This window comes from Crinia signifera, chromosome 4 (genome assembly GCF_055691185.1).
Source record: "Crinia signifera chromosome 4, ASM5569118v1, whole genome shotgun sequence".
Taxonomy (NCBI): Eukaryota; Metazoa; Chordata; class Amphibia; order Anura; family Myobatrachidae; genus Crinia; species Crinia signifera.
In genome coordinates this window covers 302486478-302499660 of record NC_139220.1, presented here as the reverse complement: position 1 = coordinate 302499660, position 13183 = coordinate 302486478, and the positions used below count along the sequence as shown (strand labels likewise).

Sequence of the window (13183 nt, the reverse complement as noted above, 5' to 3'; positions counted from 1 at the left end):
GACTGTTTGACCTCAGGCAAACAAATGAATGAACTGATCCCCAGGTTCTGTCCCCGCCCACTATCTCCTTATATGGCGCATCCGTTCCCATTAAAGAGCCGCAGCTCGCTCCCTGATTGGCCGGTACTCTGTGTGATTGATGGGCCGTTAACTTCCTTGTTCTGTGCAAACACTGGGGAGGGGCGTGGGCATATGCAAAATAACTTCCGCTGATGCCCAATGAGCGCCCTTCGAGACCGGGGACGGGGCGTGCCCAGAGCTCCCAGGATAAAGATCGCGATCCCCATTGTTAAGGGGATTTAAAGGGGCCGTGGAGTGGGGGCAGGCGCAAACGGGAGGCCGGGCCGAGGGACCTACTAGCCGGCCGCACCGTGGGAAAGTCCGTGGATCGCATAGAGGAAAGGCCAGGGAGACGTGGTTACGTGGTGGTGGCCCTGCCGAGGATCTAGTAGGGGGGCAGCGAGTTCGCTGGGGGTTGGGGGTCCGAACAGATTGGAATATGGAGCCTCCAGCGTCCAAGAGGAGGTGTCCCGGCCTCAGCCCGAGGTACAGACCGGACACTCTGTTGGATCTGAGTGCCAAGAAAGTGGCAGAGACGTGGGCCTTCGAGCAGGTAATCTACCCAGCTGCCTGCTGTGTCCGGGCTCCGAGTGTCACCTCATATTACCATATGTACTATGTATTCCTCTCATGTAGCCGATGTATATTACTATACATTCTGTGTGTATGTGTATGTGTATGTGTGTGTGTGTGTATGTATGTATGTATGTATGTATGTATGTATGTATGTATGTATGTATGTATATATATATATATATATATATATATATATATATATATATATTCTCATATTTTTATATATAATGCTTTACAATTGGAAAACCTATGTTATTGTTGCTACGCATTAACCCTGTGTGGGTTATATAGAATTTATTATTAATGAAGTGTGTGTGTGTGTGTGTGTGTGTGTATCTCTCTATTTAGCGTATTCTCATTTGGTGCATCATAGTATCACTCTGACCTCATCACTTCCTCATACTATACACCCTCTCCAGCGGACTCTCCCTACATGCCACACCGAATGCCATCAGCCCGGGGTGTGCCTCCGTGTCACCTGTCACTTCTGAGGACACCTTCTGATAAACCTGCAGAGAGGCCTGAGGGTTTTTCACCTATGGGTGATGATGTTGCTTCCCAGGTTATGATTAACACCTTCTGATTGGTCTCATCATACACTACTAGTTCATCTTTCCCTGCTGTCTGTGGTAGTGAAATCATTTTGGTTGATAAAATCCATTATTGGCGCAGCGTGGGGCTGTCCGCATAAGGGTTTATAATGCAGCGGTGTCCGTGGCGGGTGGTGATGTCACATCAGACCACTGCCACAGTCAGGGGTAGGCTGACCAGTTATCGTACCTAGGAATGCGTTATTTTATGCCGGTGACCTGTAACTGATCATGTCATCGTGTGTGACTATATGACATATATGTTTACATGTATCTCTGTGCATCTCCTGCAGGTGGAAGAGCGCTTCTCCAGGGTTCCGGAGCCGGTCCAGAAGCGTATCGTGTTCTGGTCCTTCCCGCGCAGTGAGAAAGAGATCTGCATGTATTCCTCACTGGGCTATCACCCACCCGAGGGGGAACGGGACTCCAGGGTGCCATTTAACCGTGGGCTGCAGCTGTTACAGTCCGGAGCGGTGCAGCGAGTTCTACAAGTTGGTAAGTGCTGATCTGTACTCCTTGTGCCCCATGGCACTGCCAAATACTGTGGTCCATGGCTTTTGTGCTCCATACAATGAGCACAGTCTGTCATTATTGTGTAGTCCTTAGATTGCATTCACTCCTGCCTGCAGGTCCCTCGAGGGGGGGGGGGGTTCTTGCAGATCAGGTTTAACTGAATTATTGTGAATGCAAACATGCTTTATGGAGCAGGTGGTATGTGATCCTGTGGTCTGCTGAGCCTTGGTGGGGTATAGGCTATGTTAGGGGTGTCTGGGTGCCCCCTCTGATTCCGTGTGTGATACGTATAGGAGGGGACGGGCGGACGTTATACCGGTGATCATCCACACCTGAGGCTGCTGCAGGCAGCGACATGTCATACGGGTGACAGTTGGCGACGCTTCTCACGTCACCTTGAAATGTTTTGCTCTTTATTTGTCTGAGTCAGTCGGTGGCCTGAGAGCAGTGTCGTGTCCAGGCTTGTTACTGTGCGGGAGCGAATGGGCACTTTGCAGCATGCCCATACATGTGCCAAGGCTGTTGAGCAGCCCGAAAGACAGCCTGCGCCATCTGCACTGCATGTTGGTGTCTGCCCAGCTTGCCCAGGGGCAAACCCTCCACTGAGATTTACTCCCTAATAAATCCTTCAGTTATGTCCGCACCGTTCCCTGCCCACCTAGGAGCACAGACACAGACTTTCACAGTAGCTTATGTGGTCTAGCCCTGCTTTAATATTCTGATAATTGTGTGACACATTCTCCTCCGCAATGTGTGTGAAGTTCCTGTCACAATCCTTCACTATGTTTTTTTTTCTTTTTTGTTGTTGTTTTGTTTTGTATTTTTCTAGACTTAGGATCTAAAATATAAACATTTTTAGGGGGGGGGGGGGGTCTAATTTATGTTCCCCCTACCTCTGTATAAGCCCCCGGGGGGACCCACTCCCTGTGTGTGTGATTTGTGTTTTGTACACAGTAGATAAAAGTGTCATTGTCAGAGAGAAGCCTGAGGCGCGTGAGGGAAACAATGTGAGGCTGATACCCAGTCATCACGCGTCACAGAGCCCACACATGTCCTGACTGGGGGAGACCTGGGGCAGGCTGCTGGGCATGAATGGTCTTATTCAGGACTGTAAGAGCAGATCACCGCATGGGTTGTGTTACCCTGTAATGTATATGTCTGTCGCACACTGGTGGGATTGAGACGCCTGTATGACTGCTACAATGGAGGGAAGAAGGACATGTTTTTTTGTACACCGTATCATTGTAGTCATTTTGGTTGACTCTTTAATTTGGTTTATATTCAGAGTCTCTTAATTCTGTTCCCAGAGCTCTTCCATAATAGATGTTGAACTATGTCTTCCTGTGGGTGTGTCTATAGCGGTCTAGTTGTCTGGCCCCTCCCCTTTTGATATGCATGAGTAGAAGTGGGTCAGGTGGTAGGGTGGGGGGGGTTGAACAGATGGGGAGCAGAGAATCCTTCTTGCTGCGCTGACCCTTCTGCTCAGATACTGGCTAATAATGTGTAACTCACCCTGGTCCTATCGGTGATCTGTGATGAGGAGCACAATGCATCTGTAGTGGCAGCTCAACACACAATTCCATATCCTTCCCCCATTTCCTTCCTCGCCCCCTCTCAACTCCGTAACTCTTCTGTCCCCTCAGGGTTCCACCTCAGCGGCTCGGTCACAGAGTCGGGAGAACCGGAGAGGACCTACCAAGTGTCCATCAGTTTTGACCGTTGCAAAATCACGTCCGTCAGCTGTGGCTGCGAGAACAGAGACATTTTCTACTGTGCCCACGTGGTGGCTTTATCCCTACACCGAATCCGGCGGGCGCGGGGTGTGGAGCTGCGGCTGCCCATCTCGGAGACGCTCTCTCAGATGAATCGGGATCAGCTGCAGAAGTTTGTGCAGTACCTGATCACGGAACATCACACAGAGGTCCTACCAACAGCACAGCGGCTGGCAGACGAGATCCTCCAGTTGGGCTCAGAGATCAACCGGGTACATGGTAAGTTTCGAGCTTGAGTCCGGAGAGCTTTGGTATCTTCCGCGTCTTCCTTGGCATGTGATGACTGAGCTGGGTGCCGTGTGTTGAGGCTTCTGCAGCGCCCAGTTGGTCAGAGCTTCTGCTTTGTCTCAAACCATTTGGCATCAAATTGGTACCTATTGCGACACCAATCTTTGGCACATCTGACCTATGGCATTGTTTTACAGGATATTAGTCACGCGGGAGATACGAGCTGACGTCTCACCTGCTCTGTTTTCCCATAAACCTTTTATTATCCTGTAAAAGGTTATTATTCTGTAATAATGTTGGGAAGGAACCATTTCCCTGTGTGCGCTGCTGCCTGCCAATGTACTGCTATATATTTGCATATTATACATATATTTGGCGCTTTTGCTGTATGGTGCTGCTGGCTAGGTGTCTGTTTATAAGTACAGTTCTATGGCATCTTGGCACAGTATATAGATGTACTCTTATGCCATGGATTGGTGTAAGCTAGTAGAATAGTGGTTTGTTTGTTTTCTGATTGGATAAGATGCTCAGCACAGCCCTGACACACCGTGAGGGTCGGTTTGGCGCCATTGCAGAGTCTGAGCATGCTTCTGTATTGGTCTCATAGTTTGGCGCCCTGTGCTTCAGATTGTGTCCAGGTCTTGTGCAGCTGTGTTCTGCCTTTCATCGCTCATGGCCCCTAAATATCTCTTTGCTCTCCAGGTGCCCCAGACCCCACCGCCGGCGCGGGGAGAGAGGACGACAATTGTTGGCATTTGGATGAGGAGCAGATTCAGGAGCAAGTGAAACAGCTGTTATCGAACGGCGGATACTACGGAGCCAGCAAACAGCTGCAGTCCATGTTCAGCAAGGTAAGAGCTGGGCTTTGGGGACTGAGTCTGGTAATGCCTGACAGACTATGTATCATATTGCACAAGTGTGACCGTTTTCCCATATACTGTATGCCTTGGGTCCTTGTTTGTCTTCTTTCCCACAGTATAACCTTTTTGTAGTGCGCCCACCATGGCTGCCTCACTTGGTACACTCGTAGATGGGATGGAAAATACACAGGCCCTTTTGTGTTATAACCCTAGTACAAGCTTTCTGTAATCCATTCTAGGCGTGACCTATTCCACCCATTGTAATCCTACGTAGTGCGCCCAATATGGCTGCCTCACCTGGTACCTTTTCATGAGTGGCATAACCTAGTACCTAGACCTCTCTCCCTACCTACCGCTTTATGTCCTGGCCATCCTCACTTCTTTCCTTCAGGCCTCCTTGGCTGCACCTCATGTCACCTGTCTGTGCCCCTTCCCTCTAGACCAGGCATGTCCAAACTATGGCCCTCCAGCTGTTGTGAAACTACAAGTCCCATCATGCCTTGCCATAGTTTTGCTATTAGGAATGCTAAAACTATGGCAAGGCATGCTGGGAAGTGTAGTTTCACAACAGCTGGAGGGCCACTATTTGAACATGCCTGCTGTAGACTGTAAGATCCTTGGAGCAGGGCCCTCATCCCTCCTGTTCTCACAGCACTCTTCTCTCGCACATCAATTACAGCTCTTACCTTACAGCTGTATTGTGTACTGAGGATTGTGCTGCTCGACCTTACCTGTGCTCTGTTTTTGTTTTTCAGTTACTGTTATGTTTAGCTCTGTGTACCCTGTATTGTCGGAATGTGTGCTATATGTACGGCGCTACAAACCACTTATGGCTCCTTTTTTATAAATAAAATGTAATCCTAATAGATGGTTTGAGATATATCTTACCCATGGGCCTGCATAACGAAACCAATTCACACTGCAGGAAGTGCATGACACTAGTTGTCCATCCACTGATCAAGCCCCCAACTGCATTATGGCCCCTGCTGTCACTGAACAAACTTTACAAAAATCCATAGGGCCACTAGCTGTAGTATTAACCTGACTCGTTTTCTTGGTTCCCACCTCTATAGTCTCTCAACTGTCTTGGTTGTCTCTCTCTGTAGGTGCGGGAGATGCTGAGAATGCGAGACTCCAACGGCGCTCGGATGCTGATCTTGATGACGGAGCAATTTCTGGAGGACCCGCGGCTGGCTTTGTGGAGGCAACAGGGTGCTGGCATGACTGACAAATGCCGCCAGCTCTGGGATGAATTAGGTGAGATAGGTAGTGGTGGTGGTCTCAGGGCTACCCTGTGGTGTGTATTTGTAATACACACCTAGATCTTATAAACAGGGCTATGAGATAATGAACTGGACCACCGCTGGATCACTAGATTGACCTTTATTAATCTTTTTATCCGTCTGTGGCAGGTGCCCTGTGGGTATGTGTGGTGCTGAGTCCTCACTGTCGGTCGGAGGAAAGGGAGTCCTGGCTAGAGCTACTGCGGAGGTGGAACGCTATGGACATCTGTCCCCTGGAGGAGGGAAACTATACACTAGATGGGCCCGGGGCACAGACTGTGCTACAAAGCTCGAGTGGAAGCCAAGGTATGACTGTAGGGGGTAGATGTTCTTTCTTGGAGAGGGGGGTTTCCAAATCTTCGTATTGAGTTTGGGAAGTTACTTCTAAGATGTTCTCCATAAACTGACACCTAGTTATGCCTCGCACCAATTCTGGGTATTGAAGTTGGTATGAGAATAGGCTGGTTTTGTTATTAGTGGGGCTTGTATATCCTATAACTGTGCAGAGATGGTGCAATAATGTTCCCAGCCCAGGCACCACTAGGGGGCAGTATATAGAGATGATCACTGTGGAGACTCTTATCTGGGGCCTCATAACTGAGTGGACCTGGTGGTTTTAAAATGGGGCAAAAATACTAGTTGTTGTGTTTATCAGCGGAGGGGTTTAAGGTGGAAGTTTGTACACAATGATGGGTGAGAGGCCACGAACTGGGCAGAATTAGGGCAGGTGGCCATTGTCAGATTAAGCATATGACCCTAGATAGTAAAGCTAATGTTGGGTTTTCGTTCTTGTCCTCAGCTCTATCCCCCCGTCAGACTGTGTTTTCCAGGGCCCTCAAGGCTGGAGAGCTGCGTTGGAACGATGCCCATTTACAACGGGTATTGAACGGGGAGACCTGCGCTCCAGGTGGTGGCGTGAAGAGCAATACAGACAAGCTGTCCTATGACCCGCAGGGCCGGCCACTCTGGTTAGGGGACCATTTTCCTGTGGCGTGCGCTCGGGTCGATGCTCTACGATCCCATGGGTACCCGCTCCAGGCATTGAGGCTCGCTGTCTCAGTGGTCAACACCATGCGGCTACAGCGTCAGCACCAGATGGAGGGACTGAAGCAGCAGAGGAAAGGTGAGAAGTGTTTTGGGCAGGGGGTGCTTCAGGGTGGTGTATAATGACGTTTGAGGTAAATGTCATCAGAATTAAAGGGGGTCATGTCTAACGTATGAGATGTTTCGCCTCAACTTGGCTCTTTCTCTTGGCAGAGTTGCAGATGAAGGGCAGCACGACTCTCACTAACCTGGAGGGGTGGATTGGGCACCCCTTGGATCCCATCGGTTGCCTTTGTAAAACCTTCCTGGAGGCCAGTCTGCCAGAAGATGAAGGACCAGCTCCATATCCAGGTACAACAAGTTAGTCAGTTCTCCATGGTGGTCATTAGTGCATGGTTAGAACATCCTCTGAGATTGTTGCCATAACTGAGAGATGGCCTCTTGCTTTGGACCTAGTCCACAGACGTAGCATTTTCTGATCTGATTCCTCTCTTTCAGAACTTGGTGGAGAACAGAGGAAGGTCATGTATCAACATGTCCCAGTTCCTGGTGGGTCCCCTTCTGGGGAGTCTCTCCTATGCCTAGCACTGGAAGTGGCTCTTATGGGGTTGGGGCAGCAGCGGGCCATGCCTGAAGGACTCTATGCCCAGGATAAGCTGGTTCGCAGTGAAGAGCAAATTATTGGCCTTCTGGGAACATTGGACATGGGAGAAAGGCTGGTGCAAGTGCTAAGGAAACAAGCAATGTTGCTATTGGAAGGTAAGTACTCTTAAAGTGAATGGTAGTGTTCAAGGTGGTGGCTAAGGGGAAGGAGGGGGTGGTTGCCATGGGAAGGGATTGTATTTATAAAACACTAACTCCACTTTTCTGTCTGAAGGTGGTCCATTTAGTGGCTTTGGAGAGGTGATCTATCGGGAGAGTGTTCCTATGCATACGTTTGCACGCTTTCTATTTACTGCTCTACTGCCGCACGATTCAGACCTCGCCTACCGTGTTGCCCTAAGAGCCATGAGGTAAGGACGCGCATGTGATAGAGACATCAGTTGTGTAGTCCATTGCATTCTTCTGATTCCACCTTAACACTGCTGCCTGCTCTTTATGTGTTACAGACTTCCTGTCTTGGAATCCGTTCTTCCTCCCCACGGATCAGACATCATGCCCTTGGACTCTATGCTGACCAGTCGCTTCCCTCGCTGGTTTATCTTGGGACACCTGGAGACTCGGCAGTGTGAGCTTGCCTCTGCCATGTTGACTACAGCCAAAGGTATGGATGGTCCTGTGGGGCTGCTTATTGTACAGCATGTTAGTAGTTGATGGGTTGTCTTCAACATTGGTTGTCTCCGTGCTAACGTTTACCATCCGGTATCTGGATAGCTTGCAGACTATGTCTAGGTATATTCCATAGGTCGTCAACCACTAGGTTGACACACGCAGAAGAATGACATGAGCTAACCCATACTTTTAACAATCGCAGGACTCGTACATTATATTTGCCTGTGGGGTGTCATTTTGCTGATGCGTTTCCCTTGCTGCTATGGTGTAGAGCGCTAGTAAAGTGCTATTGTTTTATATTCCTTTTTTTTGTGCTCCCATCTAATATAAATCTCTTTCCTAACACAGGTGACCCCAAGTGGCTTCACACAGTCCTGGCTTCCATCCAGCAACATATCCACTCCCCAGCTCTGCTCTTCAAATTAGCCCAGGACGCCTGCAAAACCGCCACTCCCCCCAACTCCTCCCCGGACTCTACCCTGCTAAATATCTCCCTGGAGTTAGGATTACAGGTAAAATCACCCCCCAACTTCCACTGTTCTGGATTCAGGGTTCCCCCCCGACGGCCCCTCTGATAGATTATACAAAACGTTCTCTCCGTTGTGAGAGGAGATGGAAATAGCTCCGAACCATTCCTTCAGTTTTTGAATTTTCGGTAGTCTATCCTAGCTTGCCTCTCCTGCATGCTGAGGTTTGTAGTCCCACCGAAAATTGCCAATCCATGCCGCAAACGGTTTGCTGGGTCAATAAAGTGTCTCTGTATGTGAATTAACCTATGATAATACTATGATTGTGTTCCCAGTATCCATCTTGTATTGGCCAAGAATAATTAATAAAAATAAACTACATATTATTTCTATAATCTGTGTCTATGTAATGTACAGGGGAACACTCTAATTTAGGCTATAGGATCATGGGCAGTGAGGAGAGAATATTGTTCGGTGGTTTCATGTTGGTGGCTGTTCTTGGAGTATAACTTCCTGCTGTCTCTGCAGGTAATGAGGATGACACTGACCACGCTGACATGGAGACGGAGAGAGATGGTGCGCTGGCTGGTCTCCTGTGCCACAGAAATCGGTAAGTCGGATTCACGGTATATGCCGCTGACTCTTGTGCTGTATCCAGGCTCTTCACTGAACTTGTCGTTCTCTCCTCCAGGATCCCAGGCCCTCATCAGCATCATGCAGAACTGGTACACGCTGTTCACCCCCATTGAAGCCACCAGCATTGTTGCCGTCTCCTGCACATCACCCGCCACCCTCCTGCGCTTCAGCCCGGACCCCAGGCAGCGGGAAGAGCTTTGCTCTTGTGCGCGGGCCCTGGCCCTGCAGTGCGCCATGAAGGATCCCCAGAGCTGTGCCCTACCTGCTCTGACCTTGTGCGAAAAGGACCACACTTCGTTTGAGGCCGCCTACCAAATTGTATTGGACAGTGCCAGCTCCGGCCCCGGCGCCCACTCCCACCTGTTCACGGTTGCCCGCTACATGGAGCATCGTGGTCTGCCCATGAGGGCTTTCACCTTGGCCACTTTAGCCCTGACTAACCTGAACATTGGTTTTAGCCAGGACTCCCACCCGGCTGTCAGCGACGTCCTGTGGGCTTGTTCTTTGGCCCACTCGTTGGGTAAAGTGGAGCTGAGCACCGTGGTACCCTTGGTTATTAAAAGCGTGCAGTGTGCACCGGTGCTGTCTGATATACTGCGTCGTTGTAGCCTAGCACCCCCTGGCTTGGCCCAGACCCTCTCTGCCGCTCATACCGTCAGGGGGAGAGGAGCGGGTCCACGAGCCGACAAGCCGCCGCTGTGCCTGCTGCTGGAAGCCGCAGTTGGAGCATACATCAGCACCACCCACTCACGCCTCACTCACATCAGCCCACGGCATTATGGGGAGTTCATAGAGTTTCTTGCCAAGGCCCGGGACACCTTCCTGCTGTCCACGGATGGACATCGCCAGTTTGCCCAGTTCCTGGATAATCTAAAACAGACTTACAAGGGCAAAAAGAAGCTGATGCTCCTGGTGAGAGAACGCTTTGGCTGAAAGTCCTGAAGATGGGGGTTCCTCCTGAAAGACTTGAATTTCCCTTATCTGGGGTCCAGACCAATGTGGAAGGTTAAGGCCCGAGTGCCCCTCCCAAGCCCAATATTGAACACTTGTTCCTACTGGCGGAGGAGTAACGTGTAGTGAAGGAAACGCTCATTTCTGAAGAATCGCGGAAATCCACCGGGAGAAATGTGGATTTTTCTTTTTTTTTTTTTTTTTTTTAGTGACTACCCCCTCATCTCCTACCTTCACCATTGATGGGTCCATGATCACTTTTGTATGGTCCATAGTATCTATTTACCGTGGAATACCTCCAAGGACTGGTTTGTGTGTGGTATTAATGAGAGAGGTTTTGGAATTTTCTGCTAGGAGCAGAATTTATATATTTATGTCTGAAGGATTATCTGTAATAACTTATTAATTTTTATTTTGTTAAGTTGTAAAAAAAAGTCTGAGATGTGTTCACACCCTTTTATTGGGTGTTAAATGTGAAGTCTCCTAACCCCCCCCCAAAAAAAAAACACAAAACACACGAGTACCATAACCATACTAGCGGCAGCAGTTGCCTTTTGTAGCAAAGCTTTAACAGTCCTACGGGGAGGCCATTTTAGAATTGAGCATTGCATTCATCTGCTTTCCATATGGGGAAGATGGTCAGAGAATTGTGCAGGGATACAATTCTGGTTGGTTCATGTGGCCTTGTCACCTATTCTGGCTAGAGGCGGCCATTTTGTACCTTACATTTAGTGAGAGGCGGCCATTTTGTACTGTTCCCAGTGAATGGATTCTCCTAAATACTGGTCTAAACTTCAAAATGGCTGTATCCACTGGTTCTAGGTGAAGGGCTTGCGTAGAATGCTGCCCTCGGAAGTATTTGGATCCGTTTGCATTTTAGACCATGTGGCCCATTGGGGGAGTATATTGGAGCTTTCTAAGCCTGTGTAACTTGTGACCAAAACTGCGCCGGAGGGTATTTACGATGGTCGCCTTTTTATGTATAAATAGTGTATATTGCTGTATGTGTACATATGATGTACCCCCGGACACGGGATAATTCTGTGTTGGGGATTTGCGGGCTGTCTGAGTAGCACTAAAGTGTATACATGTATGGTGATTTACGGGAGTGCTTAATACCTCACAATCTCCCTTTTCCCTATTCCTATGTGTGTAATAAACTGTACGTTGAAAATATAACTCAGGAAGATACAAGCTGCCCCGCCCCCCACCCATGACCGAACCACGCAGCACTGCAATCTACTCTCCTGTTCCCTTTGCTTACACCAGGGGGTGCCACTCCCCATGTATTCTGCCCTCGGAGCACTCTGCTTCCCGTATGAAGGTTTTAATTAACATGAAGTTGCTGAAAATGACATTTTGGTGGGGAGGGGACTGTTCTGATTTAAAAAGGAAAAAAAAAGTATTAATTTATCGTTCACTTATTTATTGATGGTCTGTTACACTTGATTCGAATGAAGAACATAAAATACATTTTAAAAAAAGTCTTATTTTTTTTTTTGTCTTTTTAATACTGACTACAGTAATGTTGCATTTCTGCAATGAAATGGTATATTAGTGGGTTATTTTTCAGTAATAACAAAAAAGTGTGTGTGTGTGTGTTGATAGAGATAGATAATATGTGTGTGTGTGTGTGTATGTATGTGTGTGTGTATGTATATGTATGTATGTGTGTGTATATATATATGTATATATATATATATATATATATATATATATATATATATATATATATATATATATATATATATATATATATATATATATATACATACATATACATACATGCGCCTGTCACTCCTCCAGCAGTATCGGTAACCCAGGTGCCTTCAGGAACAGAAGTACAGGATAGTGAAGAAACAACAGCGGCACTCTGGGGATTTTTAGAAAAAATATATTTTCAGCAAAAAAAGCTTCCAACGTTTCGGGGTATGTGACACCCCTTTGTCAAGGTTATACGTGCACTTTGCACGTATAACCTTGACAAAGGGGTGTCACATACCCCGAAACGTTGGAAGCTTTTTTTGCTGAAAATATATTTTTTCTAAAAATCCCCAGAGTGCCGCTGTTGTTTCTTCACTAATATATATATATATATATATATATATATATATATATATACACACACACACACACACACACACACACACACACACACACACACACACACACACACACACACACACACACACACACACACACACACACACACACACACACACACACACACACACACACCCCCCCCCCCCCCCCCCCCCCCCCCAATAATCGATTCGGTCTCTGATGTTCTGAATGTACCACTTAACACTGTGTCTTGTACACACTAATCCTGGCCAACCTGTGGTTCTCCAGCTGTTGTGAAACTACACATCCCAGCATGCCTTGCCACAGTTCTAGCCCTCCTTAATAGCAAAATTGTGGCGAGGCATTCTGGAACATGTAGTTTCACAACAGCTGGAGAGCCACAGGTCGCGTGACTAATCGTTCCCCGCTCAGAAAACCTCTAGAAATGAATAAGGTCACAATTGCCATTGGATATATTATTATAATTGCAGTGTAAAAGTACAGCTGTCTATTGTTTGTGTGGGTTACTTGCAAAAAAGCAGCCAGTATTTACCCTGCATGCAAGAACAATACTTATTATGCTCCCCTTGTTTTGCAGAATGGTTTGACCAGGTGCACAGTTAGTTACCTTTGGCAGAAGCCTCTATAAAAGCCCTCAGTCTGAATGTTGGAGTCTGTAATGGGCCGGACACTGCTGGCCAACAATGTGAAATCTGAAAAATGCTCTGGGTGTTTTGGTTCTTAATTCTGTCCTGTACATGTACAGTGTCTTTGCACAGCACCAGGTTGAGAAAGATGCTTCCTAAATTATGTCGCAGTACGGTGAGAAACACCAAAGTAAAAAAAAAAAAAAAAAACTGTTTAGAA

At 47.8% G+C, this 13183-nt stretch overlaps 1 protein-coding gene across 1 annotated transcript; it reads left to right on the top strand.

The window, feature by feature from the left end:
- The first annotated feature begins 221 nt into the window (after nt 1–221).
- ZSWIM4 (zinc finger SWIM-type containing 4) lies at nt 222–10767 on the top strand. Its single transcript, XM_083185344.1, has 14 exons — nt 222–613; nt 1520–1721; nt 3383–3730; nt 4442–4590; nt 5706–5856; nt 6012–6188; nt 6682–7005; nt 7140–7277; nt 7425–7685; nt 7804–7939; nt 8036–8190; nt 8547–8710; nt 9194–9275; nt 9357–10767. Exons 1-14 carry the CDS (start codon nt 500–502, stop codon nt 10232–10234), a joined length of 3279 nt encoding a protein of 1092 aa, XP_083041470.1. The 5' UTR covers nt 222–499; the 3' UTR covers nt 10235–10767.
- The last annotated feature ends 2416 nt before the right edge of the window (nt 10768–13183 follow it).

Bases quoted from the DNA above. Each gene is read 5' to 3' on its own strand.
- ZSWIM4 (XM_083185344.1), top strand. From the start codon at position 500: ATGGAGCCTCCAGCGTCCAAGAGGAGGTGTCCCGGCCTCAGCCCGAGG. The intron at 3,731-4,441 runs GTAAGTTTCGAG...TTTGCTCTCCAG, and splicing joins AGAGATCAACCGGGTACATG to GTGCCCCAGACCCCACCGCC. The intron at 8,711-9,193 runs GTAAAATCACCC...CTGTCTCTGCAG, and splicing joins CCCTGGAGTTAGGATTACAG to GTAATGAGGATGACACTGAC.